The sequence below is a fragment of the Trachemys scripta genome, chromosome 7, assembly GCF_013100865.1.
Source record: "Trachemys scripta elegans isolate TJP31775 chromosome 7, CAS_Tse_1.0, whole genome shotgun sequence".
In the NCBI taxonomy this organism is placed as follows: Eukaryota; Metazoa; Chordata; order Testudines; family Emydidae; genus Trachemys; species Trachemys scripta.
In genome coordinates this window covers 1,855,829-1,878,875 of record NC_048304.1, presented here as the reverse complement: position 1 = coordinate 1,878,875, position 23,047 = coordinate 1,855,829, and the positions used below count along the sequence as shown (strand labels likewise).

At 45.1% G+C, this 23,047-nt stretch overlaps 2 protein-coding genes across 5 annotated transcripts; one reads left to right on the top strand and one right to left on the bottom strand.

The window, feature by feature from the left end:
* Nucleotides 1-710: 710 nt before the first annotated feature.
* KCTD6 (potassium channel tetramerization domain containing 6) lies at nt 711-12,216 on the bottom strand. 4 transcript variants are annotated; one of them, XM_034775564.1, is made up of 3 exons: nt 12,166-12,216; nt 3,261-3,368; nt 711-2,095 (listed from the first exon to the last, which is right to left on the bottom strand). In XM_034775564.1, exons 2-3 carry the CDS (start codon nt 3,285-3,287, stop codon nt 1,409-1,411), a joined length of 714 nt encoding a protein of 237 aa, XP_034631455.1. In that variant the 5' UTR covers nt 3,288-3,368; nt 12,166-12,216; the 3' UTR covers nt 711-1,408. The 4 variants fall into 4 exon arrangements, with proteins under 4 accessions (XP_034631455.1, XP_034631457.1, XP_034631458.1 ...); XM_034775566.1 differs by lacking the exon at nt 12,166-12,216 and adding an exon at nt 8,798-8,817; XM_034775567.1 differs by lacking the exon at nt 12,166-12,216 and adding an exon at nt 4,193-4,928.
* A 3,521-nt stretch (nt 12,217-15,737) lies between these two features.
* On the top strand, nt 15,738-21,837 carry PDHB (pyruvate dehydrogenase E1 subunit beta). Its single transcript, XM_034777028.1, has 10 exons — nt 15,738-15,874; nt 15,963-16,025; nt 16,518-16,625; nt 16,711-16,773; nt 16,865-16,900; nt 17,045-17,330; nt 18,789-18,899; nt 19,655-19,746; nt 20,846-20,987; nt 21,532-21,837. The coding sequence occupies exons 1-10, from the start codon at nt 15,821-15,823 to the stop codon at nt 21,675-21,677; spliced, it is 1,101 nt and encodes a 366-aa protein (XP_034632919.1). The 5' UTR covers nt 15,738-15,820; the 3' UTR covers nt 21,678-21,837.
* Nucleotides 21,838-23,047: the final 1,210 nt, after the last annotated feature.

Below are 23,047 nucleotides of genomic sequence, written 5' to 3'. Positions count from 1 at the left end.
ACCCGGGATGCTGGGGTCCATACTGGCCAGATCAGTTAGGCCAGGTGAATAGGACGCTTGTATACTTAGAGATGATTGTGATTTATTTAAGGGAGACAGAAACATTACAACCTAGAAAAAGGAGTAAGCAGAATTGCACTGGCCTAGTCACTCAAAGCAGATATCAAGTTTATTTATTTCAGTGTCTTCTAACTTTGATTCCTGTTTGTTAGCATCTTTTATGATTAATTCTACAGAATGCATAAAAGAAGCAGGAGAAGTGTCTAGGGAATTGGCAGATAAGAATGCAGAGCCAGAGTCCCATTGACTTCAACAAAAGCAGCCCTGCGCAGGGTGATGAGAGCTCTGAGACGTGCTGGCAGTTGATTTGATGAATATGAAACCGGATAATGTTTCCCACCAGGTTATCGTTATACAGACTCTAGATGTACCCTGGATTAGCATCTTTTAACTGGCATTAGTCCTTTCCAACTTCCCATTTGTCAAAATATATAACTTCCCCTCTGAATTTTCAATATGGAAATTATCCCTATGGAAATATGAGGCTACAAAGCCCATTAAGTTGAATGTTAAGAGTGAGCTAATATTCTTATGCACCAGAATAGGGAAAGTAGGAGCTTGGCCAGTTTCACTTTCTTGTACTGATATACCTTACTCCCCCCTTTTTCCTAGAATAAATTAGTAGGAGAAGACAAAAAATACAAGACTTATTTCCATATTTGACATTTTATTAGCTTCTTGCTGGCAGGCATTACACTTGGGAATAATATTTCACCAGGCATTAAAAATATGAATTCTACCACAGGGATATTTTGCATTCAGAATCCAGTATAAATATTTCTAATCACATTTTCATGGCTACAGATAATATTTGGTTGCTTGATTTATATGCATAGAAAAACAGTTGTAATAACTGTAAAAAGCCGTACTTAACAAGTACTTTAAAAGGGTAGGATTTGTTTTCCTAAAATATTACAATACTGTTTATTGATTTAGAAACTAGGTTAGTTTACATGATGCTAGCACTTCCCCCATCTGCATCTTAAATCCTGTTTGTTCTTTACTCCCAGTGTTTTAGCATTAAATGGATTAGAGACCATTTAAATAGGTGAATTTAGCACTTTAGGTCAAAAGAGCTGACATCAAACTTCCTACCATACTGATTTTTAAGACTCCCTCTTTAAAAAAGTGTCTTAACAGTGTGAACAAGCACATGCATATCTTTTTCTGGACAAGACAAAAAACAGATCTGCTAGAGCATGTAACTTCTCCAGTCCTTAATGGTTATCAATAAATAATCTCATAAAAAAAGCCCATGCTGTTGCTTTAGTCAAAACCAGATTCTCTCAGGTATGCTGTTCCAGGAAGTTGCATGTAACCACTGAAATGTCATCTGTGGAGTCATACATCAGTCATCCGTTTTCCGTGCCAGTCTACAGAAAGTCCAGTTGTGCTCCACTGTATTTTCATTGGCCCGCTCGCTCATATGGTGAACTCTTGTATTTCTGATAGTGAAACCTTGTTTTGTAATGTACTCCATCAGATGGACTCTGAGGGAAACTTCCTGGTGGTAATCACATGGCCCAAAAGTAAAGGAAACTTGGCAGTCTCTTGTGTCCATCATGTGCTTATTCCACTTGGTAAAATGGTTTGAAATGCCTTCCAGTAATGAATGGACCTTAGTTGTGATGGTTAACTGCGTTATGATTACTGCCACTGGATTGGAATATTTGGAAAGTTTCCGTGTGCTGGACAACTCCACTACTTCCTCAAAGGTATCCACAGGATACAAAGGCTTGGGGTCATTAAGACATTGGATTAGGGGTTCAATTTGATAAAAATCTGCTTCTTTTCGAAGCAAGTCAAATTCCTTGAAGTCCAGTGGCAAAGTCAACTCTGAAGTCCTTAAAAAGTTAAGAACATACCGGAAAAGTGGTCCATCTCGGTCAATGAAGTAATTGCCCTGAGAGTCCCTGGCAGTGGGGAAGTCTCCCCCGAACATGGCCCCAAGCATTGAATCGGGATATCTTGTTAGAGTGGTGAGGGATGTTGTATACAAGTGTCCACCCACATTTATTGTGACTGGATCAGTCATCTAGAAAGAAAGAAATTCCAGAGGTTTATCAAACTACCATGAGAGATTTCTTATCGCCAACATGTGGCAGTTGCTGTCGGAAAGCTGTCAGCCCTAGAAAGAATTGCAACTGTTCAGTTTGAAACCTACCAATGGGGTTATACCGGAATAAATTCAAGAAACCAAGCCAAAATCCACACCTGGCAACTTAGAAAGCATATCTTCAAAGTGCTCTACAGGTATTAACTAAAGCCCAGAGCTCAATGTCAAATAACTATTTCATCGTCTGCAAAGTAAATATTTTCTCCATTGTACAGATGAAGAGACTGATGCACAGCGTAAGTGATTTCCCCAAGGTACGAGACAGAATTTCACCTCTGGCTCCTTGCTTTCACAACACCCCTCTTACTCGAGAAGGAGATAGCAAAACCTCTTCCCAGAAAAAATGAAAGGACCTAATGTAATTTTAGATCTAGGACCAAGAGCTTCCATCCAAAGGTGCAGCTAGGGGACAGCATAAAGAAAACTATCAGGCAAACAATATGCGGCATAGAGGAGGGTCCAGAGTAGTAGAGCTAGCCTGCAGCTACAGCATCCAGATCACACCTAAAAGGGCAGGGGAGAAAGAGGATAGGGCACCATCCTGGGCACTGATTCTGACAATCAGGGCAGAGGACCAGCCGGATAGGCAGACAGACAAAAGGGAACAGGAGGTTTAGAGAAAGAGGTGAGAAGGAAAAATAAGAGGTGTGTGTCTAGTTTTGTTATGAAAGATGAAGTTGAAGCAGCAAGAATATTTTTCCAAATAAAATGACAGCAGAGTAATTAAAGGAACAGGAAGGGAGAACATATTTTTTTCAACTCTGTATACCAGAAAGGTGGCTTTCTAGACCATCATCAAATTGTATCTTTTTAGGAGAAATGTAACCCTTTTCTTGCTGTTGTGTTAAATAATTACTACGATTTAGCTGAAGATTAAGAACATGAACTGTCCCAACACACAGAATGAAATGAAACACTTATTAAAAACAAACCTATTTGCTTATATTATTTTTACTAAGTTCAATTGTCTTCACTCAACATTAGACCCTGGGTATATACACAAGGCCAAGAGATTCGACATAAAAATCTGGAAAGCCCAATTCTATTTTTCAGCATGCATTCACCTTAATATTGGATCACTTACCATATATCCCCAGTCTCCATTATCCATCTGTTCTGTTGTTTGATCTATGGCAGTCTGAGTTTAATTGAAGGCTGCTAGGAGGACACACAATTCACCTCCTATTCCCCCCTGCAGGTTGGAAGAAAAAATGTGGCAGACTGTAAATACATACAAGAACAAGAACAGAGCAGAATATTTCTAATCAAAGACAGACTTGTGCCATAAACCAGTCTCTTGCATTCAACTACAAAGCCACTACAGTACAGGCATCTAACAAAGGAGGACTTCCCTATATGAATTTCCAGCATATCCTTCACTGTTACTCAGACTGCTGTCTCTAGAAGCAACTGGTAATCACTTTGTAGGCTGTCCTAAGCATTCCAGTTTTGTTAAACAATGAGTCTGTCTTTGAAGACGATTTATACTCAGAAGACAACCACATATTTCACTTGGGAAAAGGAGATATGGTTTAATAAGTAGTCCCAGTTACATAAATCAGAAACTTTATTTACCCACCTATTGAGATGGACTTTCAGCCATAAGAGATAGATTAGAGGGTGTGTGTGTGTGTGTGTATCGATACATGTGTATCGATACACACACACGTATATAATTATAATTTCAATGGTATTAATCAGTAATTCTGCATAAAATTGTACTGAAACCCACGAGTCACTGTGTTTAAAAAAAAAAAAAAGTGAGATTCTCACTGGAGTTAACGCTTCATTAGAGGGGACTGCAACTTGGCTGCAAGAGTGTGAACCACAAAGTGTGAAACCAGAGCCCAAGCTGATTTCACAGCTGCCATAGAAACTTGCAAAGCAGTTTACTTTTCAATGCATTTTTATAAAGAAATCAGAATACATTTTCAACAATATTCCAACAAGAATGGTTTGGAAAAAAAAGTTGTGCCCATAACTTTCTAAGAGAGATCCTCAAGAGCGTTCACTCACATGGCCAGGGAAGTGACTCCCTCCACTCCAGGAATGATGGGTGAAAGCCTACGGCCTGGGTTATGCAGGAGATCCCTTCTGGCCTTAAAAATCTATAATCTATAAGCAGATTGGTACAAAAATAATCCTAGGAGAGCTTTTTAAAAACAAATACATACAGACATGTTTTACAAGCCCTGTTGTTGGCAAATAAGATCGGCTGCAGTATTCAGTCTCCTTACAGCACTCCAATCCATGATCACCCAGCAAATGAAATCACAAAGCTTTGGCTGAGACAAAGCCCTACATTCCTCTGTACCTCTTCAAACTCAGACCCAAAAAGAATTTGCTCTTTTTTTTAGTCCCTAGCAGAGAGGGGGTCCAGATCACCCACTTCAGAAGAATGTGGAATAGTTCAATGCCTTCTGCTCCAAATAGGCCCAGTAGCAGAGCACAATGGCTCTCTCAAAAGGTCAGCCAGGCACTTGGAGAACTGTGATATAGCCACAGCACCCACTGCATCTCAGAATGAAAGAACTTCAGTGTCCAATCCGGCACTATGACGGGGCGGATTGGCCCCGCACTGGTTCAGCGGGGGTTAATCCTTCCCTCCTAGCAGAGGAAGCCACACCCAGGCATGCTCCAGTCAGGTATAAAAGCTTGCAGAGCTGCTCAGTCAGGGTGGACCACTGGAGGGGAAGGAGGCTCGTTGCTCTCTCCAGCAGAAGAGAGGCTCGCACCATGAGACGCAGAGGCCAGACACACTGCAGAGGGGAAGTTGAGGATGCCACGGACCTGGCTGAACCTGAGAATATGGTAGGAAATGACCCAGGGAGTTCTTAAAGGGAAATGGTGCTGAAACCGTTCAGGCTGGTGTGTTTTGGGAAGATCCCTGCCGGACCACTGGTGAAGAGAACTCGCCACTAGCAGGGCCCTGGGTCAGGACCCAGTGGAGTGGGTGGGCCTGGGTCCCCCTACCTGGGCCACCCTCCTTTGAGAGGAGCTGGCCCCACACAGTGAGTTATATGAACTCTGGCCGCTAGGCCGCACTAGGGGAGAAGAATTAGGTGGACTCTGGCCATTGGGCTGCACTGCCCTAGGGGCACATTGTATGGACCCCAGCTGCTAGGCTGCACTACCCCAATCGGCAACGGGAAGTAAATGGACTCATGCCATTGGGCCACCCTGTGCAAACTAGAGAAGGGTTTAGAACATGGACTTGGGCGTAGAGAGTCTGTGCTACCTCCCACCCCCCTGACCTAAGGGGCCGATGAGGTACTAGCTCCGCCACAGGCACTTTTTGCAAATTATGAAAAGCAACCCAGTCAAATACAACTAATCACATTGGAGTCCCATGAGGTGGAGAGCACCTCAGAGCAGTGTAGTAGCAAATGAATGCTGACCTAAAAGGTGGGAACAACCTTAGAACACCAGCTTGACTGCCATATACTAGAATTCATTTCATCAACAGTAAAGGAATTAGTGGACAAGAAAACAAGACTTCGCAGCTTATATTTGCTTTTAAGAATCTTCAACCTGAGCACAAAGTGCAACACACAGCTGCATTACACCAGGGAGAAAGAGCGGGGAGGGTTTCTGATAAATTCCCCATAACAACACTGGAGCCGCACTCAGACTTGTGGTAACAAGCAGCAGGCTGGCTAACATAGTGAGGAGGGCTTTAAACTAAGTTCACGGGGGAGACCAAAGCCCTGAGGTAAGCGGGAAAGTGGGATACCGGGAGAAGAGGACTCCTGCCTCATACTGAGAAAGCAGGACGAGTTATCTTAAGTGCCTAGATACAAGTGCAGAAGCCTGGGAAACAAGCAGGGAGAACTGGAAGTCCTGGCACAGTCAAAGAATTATGATGTGATTGGAATAACAGAGACTTGGTGGGATAACTCACATGACTGGAGCACTGTCATGGATGGATATAAACTGTTCAGGAAGGACAGGCAGGGAAGAAAAAGTGGGGGAGTTGCATTGTATGTAAGAGAACAGCATGACTGCTCAGAGCTCCAGTATGAAACTGCAGAAAAACCTGAGAGTCTCTGGATTAAGTTTAGAAGTGTGAGCAACAAGGGTGATGTCGTGGTGGGAGTCTGCTATAGACCACCAGACCAGGGGGATGAGGTGGACGAGGCTTTCTTCCGGCAACTAATAGAAGTTACTAGATCACAGGCCTTGGTTCTCATGGGGGAATTCAATCACCCTGATATCTGCTGGGAGAGCAGTACACAGACAATCCAGGAAGTTTTTGGAAAGTGTAGGGAACAATTTCCTGGTGCAAGTGCTGGAGGAACCAACTAGGGGCAGAGTTCTTCTTGACCTGCTGCTCACAAACAGGGAAGTATTAGTAGGGGAAGTAAAAGTGGATGGGAACCTGGGAGGCAGTGACCATGAGATGGTCGAGTTCAGGATCCTGACACAAGGAAGAAAGGAGAGCAGCAGAATACAGACCCTGGACTTCAGAAAAGCAGACTTTGCCTCCCTCAGAGAACTGGTGGGCAGGATGCCGTGGGAGAATAACATGAGGGGGAAAGGAGTCCAGGAGAGCTGGCTGTATTTTAAAGAATCCTTATTGAGGTTGCAGGAACAAACCATCCCGATGTGTAGGAAGAATAGTAAATATGGCAGGCGGACAGCTTGGCTTAAAAGTGAAATCCTTGCTGATCTTAAACGCAAAAAAGAAGCTTACAAGAAGTGGAAGATTGGACAAATGACCAGGGAGGAGTATAAAAATATTGCTCAGGCATGCAGGAGGGAAATCAGAAAGGCCAAATCACACTTGGAGTTGCAGCTAGCAAGAGATGTTAAGAGTAACAAGAAGGTATTTTAGCAACAAGAAGAGTCTAGGAAAGCGTGGACCCCTTACTGACTGAGGGAGGCAAACTAGTGACCGAGGATGTGGAAAAAGCTAATGTACTCAATGGGTTTTTTACCTTTGTCTTCACAAACAAGGTCAGCTCCCAGACCTGCACTGGGCAGCACAGCATGGGGAGGAGGAGACGAGCCCTCCGTGGAGAAAGAAGTGGTTCGGGACTATTTAGAAAAGCTGGACGAGCACAAGTCCATGGGGCCGGATGCACTGCATCCGAGGATACTAAAGGAGTTAGCGGAGGTGATTGCAGAGCCATTGGCCATTATCTTTGAAAACTCATGGTCATCGGGAGAGGTTCCGGATGACTGGAAAAAGGCTAATGTAATGCCCATCTTTAAAAAAGGGAAGGAGGAGGATCCGGGGAACTACAGGGTAGTCAGCCTCACCTCAGTCCCCGGAAAAATCATGGAGCAGGTCCCCAAGGAATCAATTCTGAAGCACTTAGAGGAGAGGAAAGTTATCAGGAACAGTCAGCATGGATTCACCAAGGGCAAGTCATGCCTGACTAACCTAATGGCCTTCTATGATGAGATAACTGGCTCTGTGGATGAGGGGAAAGCAGTGGACGTGTTATTCCTTGACTTTAGCAAAGCTTTTGATACAGTCTCCCACAGTATTCTTGACGGCAAGTTAAAGAAGTATGGGCTGGATGAATGGACTGTAAGGTGGATAGAAAGCTGGCTAGATCGTCGGGCTCAACGGGTAGTGATCAATGGCTCCATGTCTAGTTGGTAGCCAGTTTCAAGTGGAGTGCCCCAAGGGTCGGTCCTGGGGCCGGTTTTGTTCAATATCTTCATTGATGATCTGGAGGATGGTGTGGACTGCACCCTCAGCAAGTTTGCAGATGACACTAAACTGGGAGGAGTGGTAGATACGCTGGAGGGTAGGGACAGGATACAGAGGGACCTAGACAAATTAGAGGATTGGGCCGAAAGAAATCTGATGAGGTTCAAGAATGGGGAGGGATAGCTCAGTAGTTTGAGCATTGGTCTGCTAAACCCAGGGTTGTGAGTTCAATCCTTGTGGGGGCCACTTAGGGATCTGGGGCAAAAATCAGTACTTGGTCCTGCTAGTGAAGGCAGGGGGCTGGGCTCAATGACCTTTCAAGGTCCCTTCCAGTTCTAGGAGATAATGGAGATATCCTAATTTAAAATTTAAAGGGCATGGAAGAATCCCATGCACTGCTACAGACTAGGGACCAAGTGGCTAGGCAGCAGTTCTGCAGAAAAGGACCTAGGGGGTTACAGTGGATGAGAAGCTGGATATGAGTCAACAGTGTGCCCTTGTTGCCAAGAAGGCTAACGGCATTTTGGACTGCATTAGTAGGAGCATTTCTAGCAGATCGAGGGAAGTGATCATTCCCCTCTATTTGGCATTGATGAGGCCACATCTGGAATATTGCATCCAGTTTTGGTCCCCCGACTACAGAAAGGATGTTGATACATTGGAGAGAGTCCAGCGGAGGGCAACGAAAATGATTAGGGGGCTGGGGCACATGACTTATGAGGAGCGGCTGAGGGAACTGGGCTTATTTAGTCTGCAGAAGAGAAGAATGAGGGGGGATTTGATAGCAGCCTTCAACTACCTGAAGGGAGTTCCAAAGAAGATGGATCTAGAGTGTTCTCAGCGGTAGCAGATGACAGAACAAGGAGTAATGCTCTCAAGTTGCAATGGGGGAGGTTTAGGTTGGATATTAGGAAAAACTTTTTCCACTAGGAGGGTGGTGAAGCACTGGAATAGGTTACCTGGGGAGGTGGTGGAATCTCCTTCCTTAGAGGTTTTTAAAGTCAGGCTTGACGAAGCCCTGGCTGGGATGATTTAGTTGGGGATTGGTCTTGCTTTGAGCAGGAGGTTGGACTAGATACCTCCTGAGGTCCCTTCCAACCCTGAGATTCTGTGAACAGTGAGCATCAAGGGCAGCTGGCTACTTAAACTGCACAGCAAACAATGGAAAAAGAGATCCTCCTGTCTGCAAAGTAGGTGTGAAGCAGCAGTAACATATTCTAAAGGAAGAATAAGACAGTACATGCTCACCGACATAAGAGATTTTCTTTTTCAAATTTCCATTATGTAGCCGATGGCAGTCAACTGCAACCTTCCAACCCTCGGCATTGATAAATCAAGCAAAAGCTACCCTTTTGGGTGATCATAAAGGGAAAGAAATAGATTACATCTTCCTGTCTGTACCATAGCAAAAGGCTTGTTGATCACAGCACTGCTATGTAACATCAGGGTGAATAATTTATGAAAGCACTTCGCTCAGACAAGCCCACGTGTCAATAAATAAATAATTAAATAACGGGCATTCAATAAGCTGCATTGATTTTGTGTAGGATTTGAAAGTCAGTAGACATACAGAAATCTGCTAAGGCAAAGATAATATTAAAGTGAGGAGCACATTAGAAAAACTCAATAGCAGCATTAAAACTGCATCACATCCTAAGTTAAAATGCCACGTGCTTTAGAAACAATTAACTTTCCTCATCAGCATTAGCCTGGAAGTTTCTAGGTTGCTCTTTTAGGCAACTCCATGTATAGTGATTATTTATTCTGATCAGGTACGACTCAAGCATAATGAATATCTAGAGGCAGACTAGAATGGCGAGGGAAGCCTTTGACAGCTCTGCCTTTCAATGCATTGAATTATTTTAGTTAAAGGGATTTAACCACAGAATCTTTTAAGATAACTTATCTGCAACTAAAGAGAATGAATGCTCTCTCGGGGTTAAAATCAGCAAGCTAGCATAAGACTCCACTTAATCCCTATTTAGCCCACAGCCATTTCCCCCACTCTATGCAGAATGTTGACCATATAATCAAAGGTTAATTGAGCGCCATCATTTTGTGGCTGATTTTAGGGCAGCTAAAGAAAACTGTCCTCAATAAGCTTTTTTGGGCAAGACACACAGCACTAGAAGAGTTAAGCACGCTTGACATTTTACCTCAGCAATGGAGGGAAAAAAAGAAAAATCAAATGAACAGTAGAAAGCAAGTGACTGATGGTAAGTGGCCGTCTGATGATGAATGATCTCAGTATATCAAATCAGTGTGATCTCATTTATATCAGTGCAGCTTCTGAAAAAACTGTTGTTTAATATTTCATGACTCTAGAGATCTACTATGCTACCTTACTATCAGGCGTAGTGCTTATTACAGTCATTAGTCCCATTACTTCCATGGAGCTGGGGGGATGGGGGGTGGAAGAGAAGGGAAAGAGAGACAGCGCAGGCTCAGAGTACAAATTATAATCAGAACCATCTGAGCATTCTCATCTGCACCATCCACACTGTGGACGAAGGTTCAAGCCAGATTGGAAGAGGTTTAACCCAGTGAGGTTCTTAAGCTTTTCACTGTGTGGACCCCATTTTAGAAGAGCGTGTGCCATGCGCCAACCTCACCCCAATAATGCAATGTTAGGAAACCGTTCCTTATTTTTCGTTATCTTTTCCTGCAATTTAGCAGCTAGACTAGAGGACAGCCAGCACCATGTGACCTGCCAGCTGTTTGCAGACCAACTGTCCGCAGACAACTGCTTTAGAGCCTACAGCTTAATCGTTTCTCTCCAATAAATCAACTAAAAGTCACTCTTAGTTCCAGTCTTTAGTGGTTACTCCAGTATCAAAATCTTAACCCTGTCTGTGTGCCTTCAATAGGTATCTTGGCTTTCTAGATCATTCATAAATTTATAGACATCTTAAAGACTGTTGCAGAGCTCATCTCAAAGGTTGCAAAGCTAGCACTCCCACTACACAGTTACATACATTTCGCTACTCAAGCTGCTCCCAGAGAGCCACTTAAGATAGGTCACTGTCTCTGGCATTCACACATATATAGATGAAACAAATGTCCTAGCTTCAAGTATCGATAGTTACATTTGTACTGAATCTCTCTTCTCCTCAGCTGTGCAGAGTTTGAAAGATAATATTTTCATAGAAAATGGATGGAAGAAATTTGAGGCCGTCACTTGAGTTAAAAGAAACCAAGCTGGCACAGCAAGCTGCTTGCATTTGCAAATACAACAGAAATGTCATCATAGCCCAGCATTAACCTTAACTAAACGATTTATGACTTTTTTCTTAATACAACCCTGTTCAAGGGGTGTAACTCGGCCGTTTTGCTTTACTCCGCAATGAATCATGGTTTATACATTTCCAGAACCAAATTTTTTCTACGATAGGTTACAGACAATAAATATTACTCTTTATTGCTATTTAACTTGAAACAAGAAAACAAAATTCACACACAATAGGTGGTCTTAATGTTTTCATCGCTGCATGCTTAGTTACTTTATTATCATTTATAGCACCCTCAGCTCTTAAGGGGGAGAGCTTTATCAAACAATTTTTGTCAAAAAAAAACCCCACACACACATATAGTTCAGACCTTTTCTTTTAGCTATAAAGTTTTCCATTTTAAAAGGTGTCAGAGGAGGTTTTGATAAACTGAACAGTAATAAATCACCAGGACCAGAGGGGATCACCCAAGAGTTCTGAAGGAACTCAAATGTGAAATTGCAGAACGACGAACTGTGGTTTGTAACCTCTCATTTCAATCCGCTTCCGAACCAAATGACTGGAGCGTAGCTAACGTGATGCCAGTTTTGATAAGAGGCTCCAGAGGCGATCCTGACAATTACAGCGGGTAATCCTGGATCAGGAGGCGGCAAACTGATTGAAACCGCAGTAAAGACCAGAACGACCAGGCACAGAGCTGAGCCCGCTGGGTGGGGACGAGCCCGCGGGTACAGGGAAATCGGGCCCCGCCACTGGGCTCGCATGGGGCGCGGGGCGGTGCACCCCAGGGTATCCCCCGGGTCCCAGGGCTGCCCAGGAGCTTCCCCTCCCGCGGGTGGCGGGGATGAGCCCCCAGGGTAGAGCCGACGCCTGGCCCCGGGACTGCTCCGGCCCCACGCTCGGGGAGCTGCGCGAGAACCCGGCCCCCGCACCCAGCTGGGGGGTCACGACACGGGCCCCCGAACACCCGTCCGCCCCGGGGCCCCCGCCTCGGCCCGGCTGCGCCCCGCGGCCCCGGGGAGCGGGCAGGAACCCCGCGTCCGGCCCCGCTCTCGGGCCCCACCCCGGGAACGGGACCCAGGCGTCCGGCCCCCACTCACCGGCTGCGCTCGCGGCTCCCGGGCTGTGGAGAGGCCGGGGACAACTGAGCGCGAGCCCGGCGTTCCGGGAGCGCGGCCCTGACTCCGCCCCCGGCCCCGCCCCGCGCCCGGGCTCCTCCCCCCCACCCCCGCGCCGCCGCGCGCCGGCCTGGCCCGGGCGGGGTCCGCACGCGCGTGTCTCGGCTGCCGCAGCCGGGAGGGGCGGGGGCGGAGGAGGGGGGTGCGCGCGCATCCACTGCCCCGTTCGAAATGTCTCTTTCTCCCCCCCCACCAGTGCAGTGACTGCGGCCCGCGCGCTCCCCGGCGCGTGAACCAGCTGTGCGGGGCCGGGGTGCTGAGAGCCATTGGACTGGGAACCCTGTGTCTGACAGAGACCGCGTCAAGCCGGGGTGCAGCGCCCCCCGCACCCTAGTGCCAGCACCTATGACTGCGTGTAGGTGTATGTCCGGGGTGCAGTACTTCGTACACCACCACTGGGGTCTGCTAAACAGCCTCTGGCGAGGAGTTCCACAGGTTAACTGTGCACGGTGTGAAGAAAGACGTCCTTTGGTTGGTTTTAAACCTGGTGCCTAATGATTTCATTTGGTGACCCCGGTTCTTGTGTTATCAGAACAAGTAAAGAACACTTCTTTACTTTCTCCAGACCAGTCATGATTTGATAGATTTCAATCCTATCCATGCTTAGTCATCTCTTTTCCAAGCTGAAAAGTCCCAGTTTTAGTCATCTCTCCTCAGACGGAAGCTGTTCCATACCCCTAATCAGTTTTGTTGCCCTTTTCTGAACCTTTTCCAATTCCAATACATCTTTTTTGAGACAGATTGACTCATCTGCATTCAAGTATTCAAGATGTGCATGGATTTATATAGCAGCGATATGATATGCTCTGTCTTATTATCTAGCCCAGGGGTCGGCAACCTTTCAGAAGTGTTTCAGAGTAACAGCCGTGTTAGTTTGTATCCGCAAAAAGAAGAACAGGAGTACTTGTGGCACCTTAGAGACTAACAAATTTATTAGTGCATAAGCTTTCGTGGACTACAGCCCACTTCTTCGGATGCATACAGAAGTGCTGTGCCGAGTCTTCATTTATTCACTCCAATTTAAGGTTTCGCGTGCCAGTAATACATTTTAACGTTTTTAGAAGGTCTCTTTCTATAAGTCTATAATATATAACTAAACTATTGTTGTATGTAAAGTAAATAAGGTTTTTAAAATGTTTAAAGAAGCTTCATTTAAAATTAAATTAAAATGCAGAGCCCCCTGGACCAGTGGCCAGGACCTGGGCAGTGTGAGTGCCACTGAAAATCAGCTTGAGTGCCACCTTCGGCACGCGTGCTATAGGTTGCCTACCCCTGATCTAGCCCTTTCTTAATGACTCCCAACATTCTGTTTGCTGTTTTGATTGCTGCTGCACGTTGAGTGGATGTTTTCAGAGAACTATCCACAATGACTCCAAGATCTCTTTCTTCAGGGGTAACAGCTAATTTAGACCCCATCATTTTATATGGATAGTTGGGATTATGTTTTCCAATGTGCATTACTTTGCATTTATCAACATTGACTTTCATCTGCCATTTTGTTGCCCAGTCACCCAGTTTCTGAGATCCTTTTGTAGCTCTTCGCGGTCTGCCGGGGTCCTAACTATCTTTAGTAATTTTGTATTGTCTGCAAATGTTGCCACCTCACTGTTTACCCCTTTTTCCAGATCATTTATGAATATGTTGAATAGGACTGGTCCCAGTACAGACCCCTGGGGGACACCACTATTTATCTCTCTCCATTCTGAAAACTGATCATTTATTCTTATGCTTTGTTTCCTATATTTTAACCAGTTACCAATCCATGAGAGGACCCTCTTATCCCATGACAGCTTACTTTGCTTAAGAGCCTTTGGTGATGGACCTTGTCAAAGGCTTTCTGAATATCTTAGTACACTATATCCACTGGATCCCCCTTGTCCACATGCTCGTTGACCCCCCTCAAAGAATTCTAGTAGATTGGTGAGGCATGATTTCCCTTTACATAAAGCATGTTGACTCTTCCCCAACAAATTATGTTAATCTATGTGTCTGCCAGCCATTAGTTTAAAAACTGCTCTATGACCTTTTTAAGTGCCAGCAATCTGGTTCCATTTTGGTTTAGGTAGAGCCCATCCTTCCTGTATAGGCTTCATCTAAAGAGTGTTGCCAGCACTGATTTTTCCAGTCTGACCCCTGCTTTGGGTACACAGATCCAGCCCCATTTCGATGGATCTATCCCATCTCATTAACTTAACTTTTGGAGCTCTGGGGCCAGCATAGCTACATCACATGGAGACGGTATCCCAGTGGAGCAGCATAGGCACTGTATGACACAGAAGACACACCCTGGCTCCAGGGTGGTGTCTGGAAACGCCATTAGTGTGTGTTGGTGCAAGTATTGGGATCTTGTGACTTCACTGTCTGCCACCACACCCAAACACTGTGACGCAGCACAACAGCCAGAACTGTGCAAGGCAACTACCAGAGTCTCCCCAGTACCAGCTGAACTTTGGGCAGTGGGATGCAAGTGCCTTGTGACGCACTCATCTTCTGGAGTGAGACCTGTGGCCTGCAGCTCTGCTTCTTTAGGCTAATGGAACGTTCTGCTACTACAAGAACGAAGCCCATGGGCCCTTTCTCAAGGGCCAGCAGAGTGTGGAACGAGCTCCCACAGACAGTAAGGACCATCGCTAACCTCAGTCCCATTGCAACCCCTATCGTAACCCCAGAGGCTTAGGGTATGTCTACACTACCCGCCGGATCGGCAGGCAGCGATTGATCCAGCGGGGGTCTGTTTATCGCGTCTAGACTAGACGCAATAAATTGATCCCCGAGCGCTCTCCTGTCGACTCCTATACTCCACCGCTGCGAGAGGCGCAGGTGGAATCGACGGGGGAGCGGCAGCAGTCAACTCACCGCAGTGAAGACACCGCCGTGACTAGGTTCAACTAGGTTTAAGTACGTCGAACATAGCTGAAGTTGTGTAACTGAGATCGATATCTCCCTGCCCCTCTCCCCGCAGTGTAGACCAGGCCTTATAACGGGGGCAGATTGGCAGATTTGCACAGGCACATCCCTGCTAAGTTTCACAGGCGCCTCTGAACGAAAAACATTGACTCAAGAATTTTGTTACGTGGTCAAGAATAACAAACGTTCCCCAGCTTCATTTTCAGAAGCACCTGCACCCACCAGTCTGAAATCCCCCTTCGCCCCTCCCAACATAACCACAACCAGCTGGAAGCAGCACCCAGCCTGGCCAACGTCAGGCCAAACAAGCGAAGTCTGAGTGACAGCAGCAGCTGGAGACAAGTCTGCCATAGGCGCCTGCCCTCCAGGGAAGGCAAAGCTGTAAAGGATGGCGCCTTCGTACTAGTTTTGGTCCAAGCGGCTCACCATAGCCGCCGGGCAAGAGGACGTTCGGCCCGCGGATTCGCTGAACGCGCTCAATGTACTGAAGGGCGGAAGCGAGGCAAAGACAACCCCTAGGGCCGCTTCTGTCTCTTCTCGCGATAATAGTGGGTAGCTCCGCCCCCTGCGCCCGGCTGCCTGGCAGTGAGGGGGCGGTCCCAGCTCTGATTGGACAGACACGCTGTTACGCAGTGACGTGTGGGGCCGACAGGTAGAGGGCAGGGGCAAGATGGCGGCTGCCGCAGGGGCACTGAGGAGGCTGGTGCGGTGCGGGCCCCAGCAGGTAGGGTAGGGTCGGGTCGGGCCGGCTGCCCCCGCCCGCCTCACGCTCCCCCGGCTCCGTGTTAACGCTTGTGCCCGTCTCTCCGCAGGGCCTGGGGCGGCGGCTGCAGCTGCGCAGCGGGATTCACGGCTCCGCGCCGGCGGCCGTCCAGGTAACGGGGTCACGGAGCGGGGGGGGGGGCGCCCCCCCTGCACCCCCACAACCCCCCCCCCCCCCCGCCGGGGAGGGGGCGGGGCAGCTGCCCAAGCTCGAGGGCGGGGTGGTGGGAACGGGCCGGGACCGGGGGGGCGGAGCCTGTGGGGCCGGAATGGGGGGGCGCCCATCTCCCCCCGTCCTCCCCACCGGGGCAGGCAGGCTGCGAGTCCGCCTGTCACTTGTCTGAGGCGCCGTGACACGGTCCGAATAAACACTGCTCCAAAGGGCCAAGTGACGCCCTCTGTTTTCACCCCCTCTCCCGGGGAGAAGGCGGCATGTGGTGCTTTCCTAGAACCGCCCCTCGCTTATTTCAAATCGTTGTCTTGTGCCTCGTTCGGTAGCTGTGACTGCTGTCAGTGTATACCGAGCGCCGCTGGGGCTTTTCACCAGAGACTCGTTTTTTATGCTGTAAAATACTTGCCCTGAACAGTTAACCCGTCTTTATCAGGTGACGGTCCGTGATGCATTGAATCAGGCATTAGATGAGGAGCTGGAGAGGGATGAGAGAGTATTTTTGTTGGGAGAGGAAGTCGCCCAATATGATGGTGCATACAAGGTGAGTAGACTCATGTTTATGAACTTAATTAACTAACATTTGGAAATCTAATCTTAGCAACCCAATTTGTCTTTGCTAATTGCAGATTAGCAGAGGTCTCTGGAAGAAATATGGAGACAAGAGAATAATAGATACTCCTATATCAGAGGTATGAATAAATTAGAATTTTGTTAATCTCTCCCCACCCCCTCCCCTGTCTTTTGGAAGTCATACTCATCCTTAGTTTTTTTCTTTTTAAGATGGGCTTTACAGGAATTGCTGTAGGTGCTGCTATGGTAAGTAACTTCTGACTTTTTGAAGTGTGATCGGTTTTCTCTCTGTTTAATCCATTTAACAGAAAAATGTTAAATGCAAAATACCTTGCTATTATGATAGCTATATTAGCAGTTAACACTAGTTTAACTGTCTTAATTTAACAGGCTGGGTTGAGGCCGATTTGTGAGTTCATGACCTTCAACTTCTCCATGCAAGCAATTGATCAAGTTATAAATTCTGCTGGCAAGACACTTTACATGTCTGCAGGCATGGTGCCTGTCCCAGTTGTCTTCAGAGGTCCCAACGGTGCCTCAGCTGGAGTAGGAGCACAACATTCACAGTGCTTTGCTGCTTGGTATGGGCATTGTCCTGGACTGAAAGTAGTCAGCCCTTGGAGTTCAGAGGATGCTAAAGGTCTGCTTAAAGCATCAGTTCGGGATGACAATCCAGGTGACTGTAACTTTTTATAAATACCATGGTCAAATGATTTAAGTGCCAGATGCTTAACTTACTCTCCAATTAGTCTCTGAAATAAATGTTTTTTAAAAGCAAATTTAACTATTAAATTAACACCTAGGCTGTTTAAAATCACAGCTTTAGTGCAAAGATTCTCCATGCCCTTATAAGAGCAATTAGGGTCTTTCCGCACACTTTTCCTAGCGTATAGTATCTGCAGCTGACTTCATGGCAAGTTATATGATCAGTTTGTGCCTTTCCCAGCTCAGCTTCAGTATGTGTTTAAGAACTTCACAGAAAATTAAGACTATTGAAGTTGAGCTGTCCCAGAAAAACAAACCACATACACAGGTTTCTAACTTGTCTAGTTATAAATGCTAGTTACTAACTCAGTAGTGCCATCTTGTTGAGTCTACATTTATAGAGTAGAAAAGTCAGTTACTCTATCCATTAACCATACCGCACAAATCACTGTAGTATTGGGCACCTTTGATGCATTGATTTTTTTTTTTTTTTTTTTAAAGACTGACACCATAACAATGAACTTGGGAATTTTAAGGGGGCATGCTGCTCCATACAGTGGCTTTAATGCTAGCAGGCACACATGACTATGCACCTGTGACTTGGTGGTGATTCTCCTTCTCTCCCCAGAGAGAGAAGCATGTGCAGTAGAATGTCTTGTTTTGGTACCATGTCTTTAATATATAAATATCTATTACCATGTATTTTCTTTGACTTTGCTTTTTCTAATATAATGTGCCTGGCACTTGGAGCAGAAAGTGGTAAGGCTTGTGATAGATTTTAGTTCATTCCACAGTGTTGGACAGAACTTTCTCAGAAGGTCAGTCTCCTATACAAATGTGCTTATTAACTACTACTGTTGAGAATTCCATTATGCCAAAGGGAGAAATCTTACACAAACTCCTGGCCCTAGGTCCTCTTGTTTAAATTCAGTTTAGAGGGAGACCCAGATGTTTAATTTCTGTAGTGACCAAGTAGGAAAATAATTGGTACTGTATTGCCCTATTAAGGAACCAGCCTCCTGCATCCTTTCCCACATGAATAATGGGACTGCTCCTGGGAAAGGTTGTTGGATCAGGTCTTCGGCTTCTGTCTATCACTGAATATCTCAAATCACCAAACTTAAATGCTCCTGGTTTATTTTTTTTTACCGTGTTAACAAACAGGATCATTTAGTCAAACTTACTAGCTGCTCAAGTTAACTGAGTCATATTTCATGCTGATACAAACATGCTACCTAAACTATGCTTTTATTGCACTTGTTTGCCCTCTTGTAAGTGAGCCAAGAGTTGAGCATAATGGAGCCCCCTACCACTTTAGGAACTTGGGGGGAGGGTAGAGTAGGGAGGAGAGGTTGGATGATGCTGTATAATAATTTCATCTGGAGAAGTGCATCAAACTAACCAAAGTAAGCACTTGATGTGTTTTCAGTTGTGATGCTGGAAAATGAATTGATGTATGGAGTCCCTTTTGAAATGGCAGAAGAAGCTCAATCAAAGGACTTTCTTGTTCCTATTGGAAAAGCCAAAATAGAAAGGCAAGGTAAGTTCGGAACACTTCACATAATCTGCTCCTCAAATTCTCCTCCTCTGTTGGGTCACTTTAATTGAATCATGTATTTCACATACAAAACACTCCCTTCTTGTGGAATAGGCAAGTATGTGAAGGGACAGAACTCTGGAAGTTGAGTTTGTTTGGACTTTAACATACTGTACACTAACCTCCTGTTAACAAAAAAAAAAAAAAAAATCACTTGGTTCCATCCTTTTGGCCACAAAGTATCTTGGTCATTAGGAAAAAGGTGCAATTCTGGATCAAGTCTGGAATGAACCAGGTACTAGGCCTATGTGCTGAGTGAAATCTCACATTTCTCTTCCTTCCTTGTATTTAGACAACTACTTTTGTTTAGATCTTTGATGTGCTGAACAAATTTGCCATGGTTCAAATGTCTTATACGTAAATTCGTTTGCAATGATGAGAAGAACTTCATAGCCTACCATGGCAAATTAATGCTACTCATTCTGCATGTAGAGTACAAGTGTCGGACACCTCAAATACGCAAACTCAGGATGAGTTGAGTTGTTGAATTTCAAGCTATTCCTAATGTATAAATCTGTTACTTTTGAATAGACTAAAAAAAGTGCAGTTAAATCAATATTCAGTCCTTATGTACTTACTATTTCAAAGCTGGACTGTGTTGTCCTGAGCTTTAAGGCTACTGAGGGTGTAGGAGGAAGATCTGACTTCTGTAGTTAACGCTTATGTAACTTGATCCATCACCAGCTTCTGTGTTTCAGGAACCCATGTTACTTTAGTGTCACACTCCAGATCTGTTGGACACTGTCTGGAAGCAGCTGCTGTACTTGTCAAAGAAGGTGTGGAGTGTGAGGTGTGTTATGGGAGGATTCTAGTCCCTCGTGAAGAAATTCCTTACTCTTTAAAATCAAATTAAGGCCCTGCAAAATTAAGCCCAGTAAAATGTTTGCACTTTAAAGTAAAGTACTCTTTCATCACGGATTTAAACAATGATGGAGACAAATGTGTTCCTTTCATATATCTGCCATCCCCTGACTTCCCATCATAGAGCTGGGCAAAATTTAATGCCATGGATGTAAGTCAAAATCACAAGCACAAGGGAAGCTTGTTTGTGAGAGAGGTTTATGCATGGCCGTAGTGCTGCAACTAGGCAGAATGCCATTTAGTGGGATTCCTAGGGGTGACCGGGGGTTTGTCTAAACAGTTGTACCAGTTTAAAGTGGGGTTTATTTTTAATTGATTCAGTTAAATCAAAGGCTGTGTAGACACACAAATTGGTACAAGTCTGGCTTCTATTGACCTAGCTTGTCCGGAACAGGCTATAAGTCACAGTGATATAGGTCAAGTCTATACTGATTCTGATGTCCAGCCTTTTCACTAACTTAAATTGGTTTTAAAATCAATTAGTTAAGGTGTGTAGACAAGGCCTGAGTCGGGTGTTGACATTTTAAACTACATCGAGGCAGTGAAAGGTCTATTGTTTGCCTTGATCTAAGGAGGCTTAATGCAGAAAAACACAGGTGAATGTGTGCAATGCTAATTGCATACACCTCTATATTCAGGGAGGGATGACTAGAAAGTCAGACTTCTGACCTGCTGGAGGGTGAGATGGGAGTCTGTAGCATGATGTGACTAAAATTAGTCATCCTATCCCAGAACAAAGTGCGTAGTTCCTCTTTGGACTGTGGGCGTGATGACAGCTGAAATACAGAATTTAGGCACCTCTGCACAGGAAAGATGGCTAAAATAATGGATGCAGAATACACCCAGTTGGAGGAAATGCCCTAGATCTCAGTTTGAAGCGTTGACTTTCTTTAGCCACTTATCCTCTCAAGGACTAAAACAAGAAAAGTACTAAGGTGAAGTTAACCACTTATGCAATTATAGATAGGCTTAAAGGACCTCTTGCAAAAAAAAAAAAAAAAAAAAAACCACTTAATACTCTCTCTAAGGTGATAAACCTCCGTACCATTAGACCAATGGATGTGGAAAGTATAGAAGCCAGTGTTGTGAAGACAAACCATCTTATAACAGTGGAAGGAGGCTGGCCACAATTTGGAGTAGGAGCAGAAATTTGTGCTAGGATCATGGAAGGTATGTCAGAATAGCTTCTGTAGCTTATTTAACTTTGTATGGTTCCAAAGTTAGCTCACTAACCTTAAACATACGGCTTTCATGATCCATTAGCTGTGAAGACAGCTGTTTTTTGGGAGGGGAGGGTGGGGAGAAAGAGGAAATTTAACAGGAAACTTGATTTGACTAAACTTATTTTAAATGGTTAAACAAAAGCACATGGTGGTGAAAACCTTTACCCCTTTATTCTACTGTGGTCAATCCCGCTAGAGCCAGCGTGGCAGAGCTTGCAGGGGCTGTGTAGGTGGCAGAGAGTTAGGCAACCTGGTAATGTGCCCCAGAAGAGCATGGGACACATCTCCCTTCCCCCACCCCTTGTAAACTTAATTGAATGTGTGAAGACAGTGAGAATTAAGCAAGAATATCTACAGGGTTAACATGTCAAAGGACAGATGCAGGAATAAAGGGAGTGGCCCCTGGATCACTTTGAGACCCTAACTCCTTTGAAAAAAGTTGTAGCTAAATCTGCATGAGCCTTTTCTAAGACCTTTTTATTCTATTCCAGGACCTGCCTTTAATTATTTAGATGCTCCAGCTGTGCGTCTCACAGGTGCAGATGTTCCTATGCCTTATGCAAAGATTTTGGAAGAGAACTGCTTACCTCAAGTGAAAGATATCATATTTGCAGTGAAGAAAGTGTTAAATATCTAGGTTGTATATACAGCATGCCCTTGCAACATGTGTGTCTTAAGAAGAGCATTAATGGAACGGACTACAACCATGTATTCATAACAATGTTATATAGCTCTGTTGACCTCTTTGTACTGAGGGAAAGGTTTAGGTGACCTTTTAAATGTATTTAATCTGTGTTTAGTGGGTTATCAACTACTTTCATCTACCAAGCTAAGCAGTAAAGTACGCTTACATTTGCGGCTGCCAGACTCATTTTGTAAAAAGTGTGAGTCTGTATTGAAAGCCTTAAGGATTACAGAATGTGAAAAGAAAATGTTACCCTGTCAAGGGATCTAAAGCCTCCCTCTGATTTACAAATGGTAAAAAAAATAGTCTTTGACCCAAAATGCACCTGAAAATAGCAATAAGCACTTAAGTGGTGGTGTCTAGGACTGGACTGCAGCATCATAGCATGCTTGAAGAGAGCATTTGCTGACTAAGTGAATGTTAAAGGTTTTAACCAACTGTGTTTACCTAGTGCTGGAGATCAGTGGTATTCTAGAGCTGGCACCTCATCTTCTACATTGTGGCTGTAATTATTGCTGGAAAACTAGCAAGTTCAGTGGGGGAAGGGAGGTAGCTGCCACTGGGATGTTCTACCCTTGCCATGAGGAAAGGAGGTTATCCCTCTAATTACAAAGTCAAAGAGGTCTATGCTAGCATAAAGGGTCACCAATGCTGTGATGAGTTTCTTCTTCCTGAATTGCACAGAAGTGAGGTAAATTGCAGAGGGTAATGAGAGATGCTGGCTGCAGTACAGTGGTTGCTCTACTTTGGTGGAGGAAAGAAGAAAGTGGTGAGCATTTCAGCCCAGTGTGCAGCAGGTTTTTTTATTTAAAACCATGCTCTTCTGCAGCTCATTAGTTACAGCTGCCTGACTCAAGGTGCAGTTTTTTAAAATGCTTATTATGGTGGGACTACCAACTCTTTAGGTGCAAAATCAGTCCCAAGAAAATACTTGTACTATTCACTTTCAGTAGCTTCCCCTTTGTCAGATAAAGTGATTGTAGAGGGGAAATTTAATAATAATGGAGATATCCCATCTCCTAGAACTGGAAGGGACCTTGAAAGGTCATCGAGTCCAGCCCCCTGCCTTCCTTAGCAGGGCCAAGTACTGATTTTGCCCCAGATCCCCAAGTGGCCCCCTCAAGGATTGAACTCACAACCCTGGGTTTAGCAGGCCAATGCTCAAACCACTGAGCTATCCCCTCCCCCCCCAGTCAGTGTGGACTAGTTTTGTTCAATCCAAAGTAGCCTGCTAGATCTAAAAACTTAGAGGAAGATCTACTACAAAAGGGTTAAGACTTTAAAGGCTGTTTAAATACTTTGACCATATGATCAACAGGAGC

What these genes read in the sequence shown, in the direction of transcription:
- PDHB (XM_034777028.1), top strand. Translation starts at nt 15,821, where the DNA reads ATGGCGGCTGCCGCAGGGGCACTGAGGAGGCTGGTGCGGTGCGGGCCC. An exon ending in TAGATACTCCTATATCAGAG is followed by an intron (nt 16,774 to 16,864) that starts GTATGAATAAAT and finishes TTTCTTTTTAAG; the next exon opens with ATGGGCTTTACAGGAATTGC. An exon ending in AGCCAAAATAGAAAGGCAAG is followed by an intron (nt 18,900 to 19,654) that starts GTAAGTTCGGAA and finishes TCTGTGTTTCAG; the next exon opens with GAACCCATGTTACTTTAGTG.
- KCTD6 (XM_034775564.1), bottom strand. Translation starts at nt 3,287, where the DNA reads ATGGATAATGGAGACTGGGGATATATG. An exon ending in ATGGAGACTGGGGATATATG is followed by an intron (nt 2,096 to 3,260) that starts GTAAGTGATCCA and finishes CTTTCTTTCTAG; the next exon opens with ATGACTGATCCAGTCACAAT.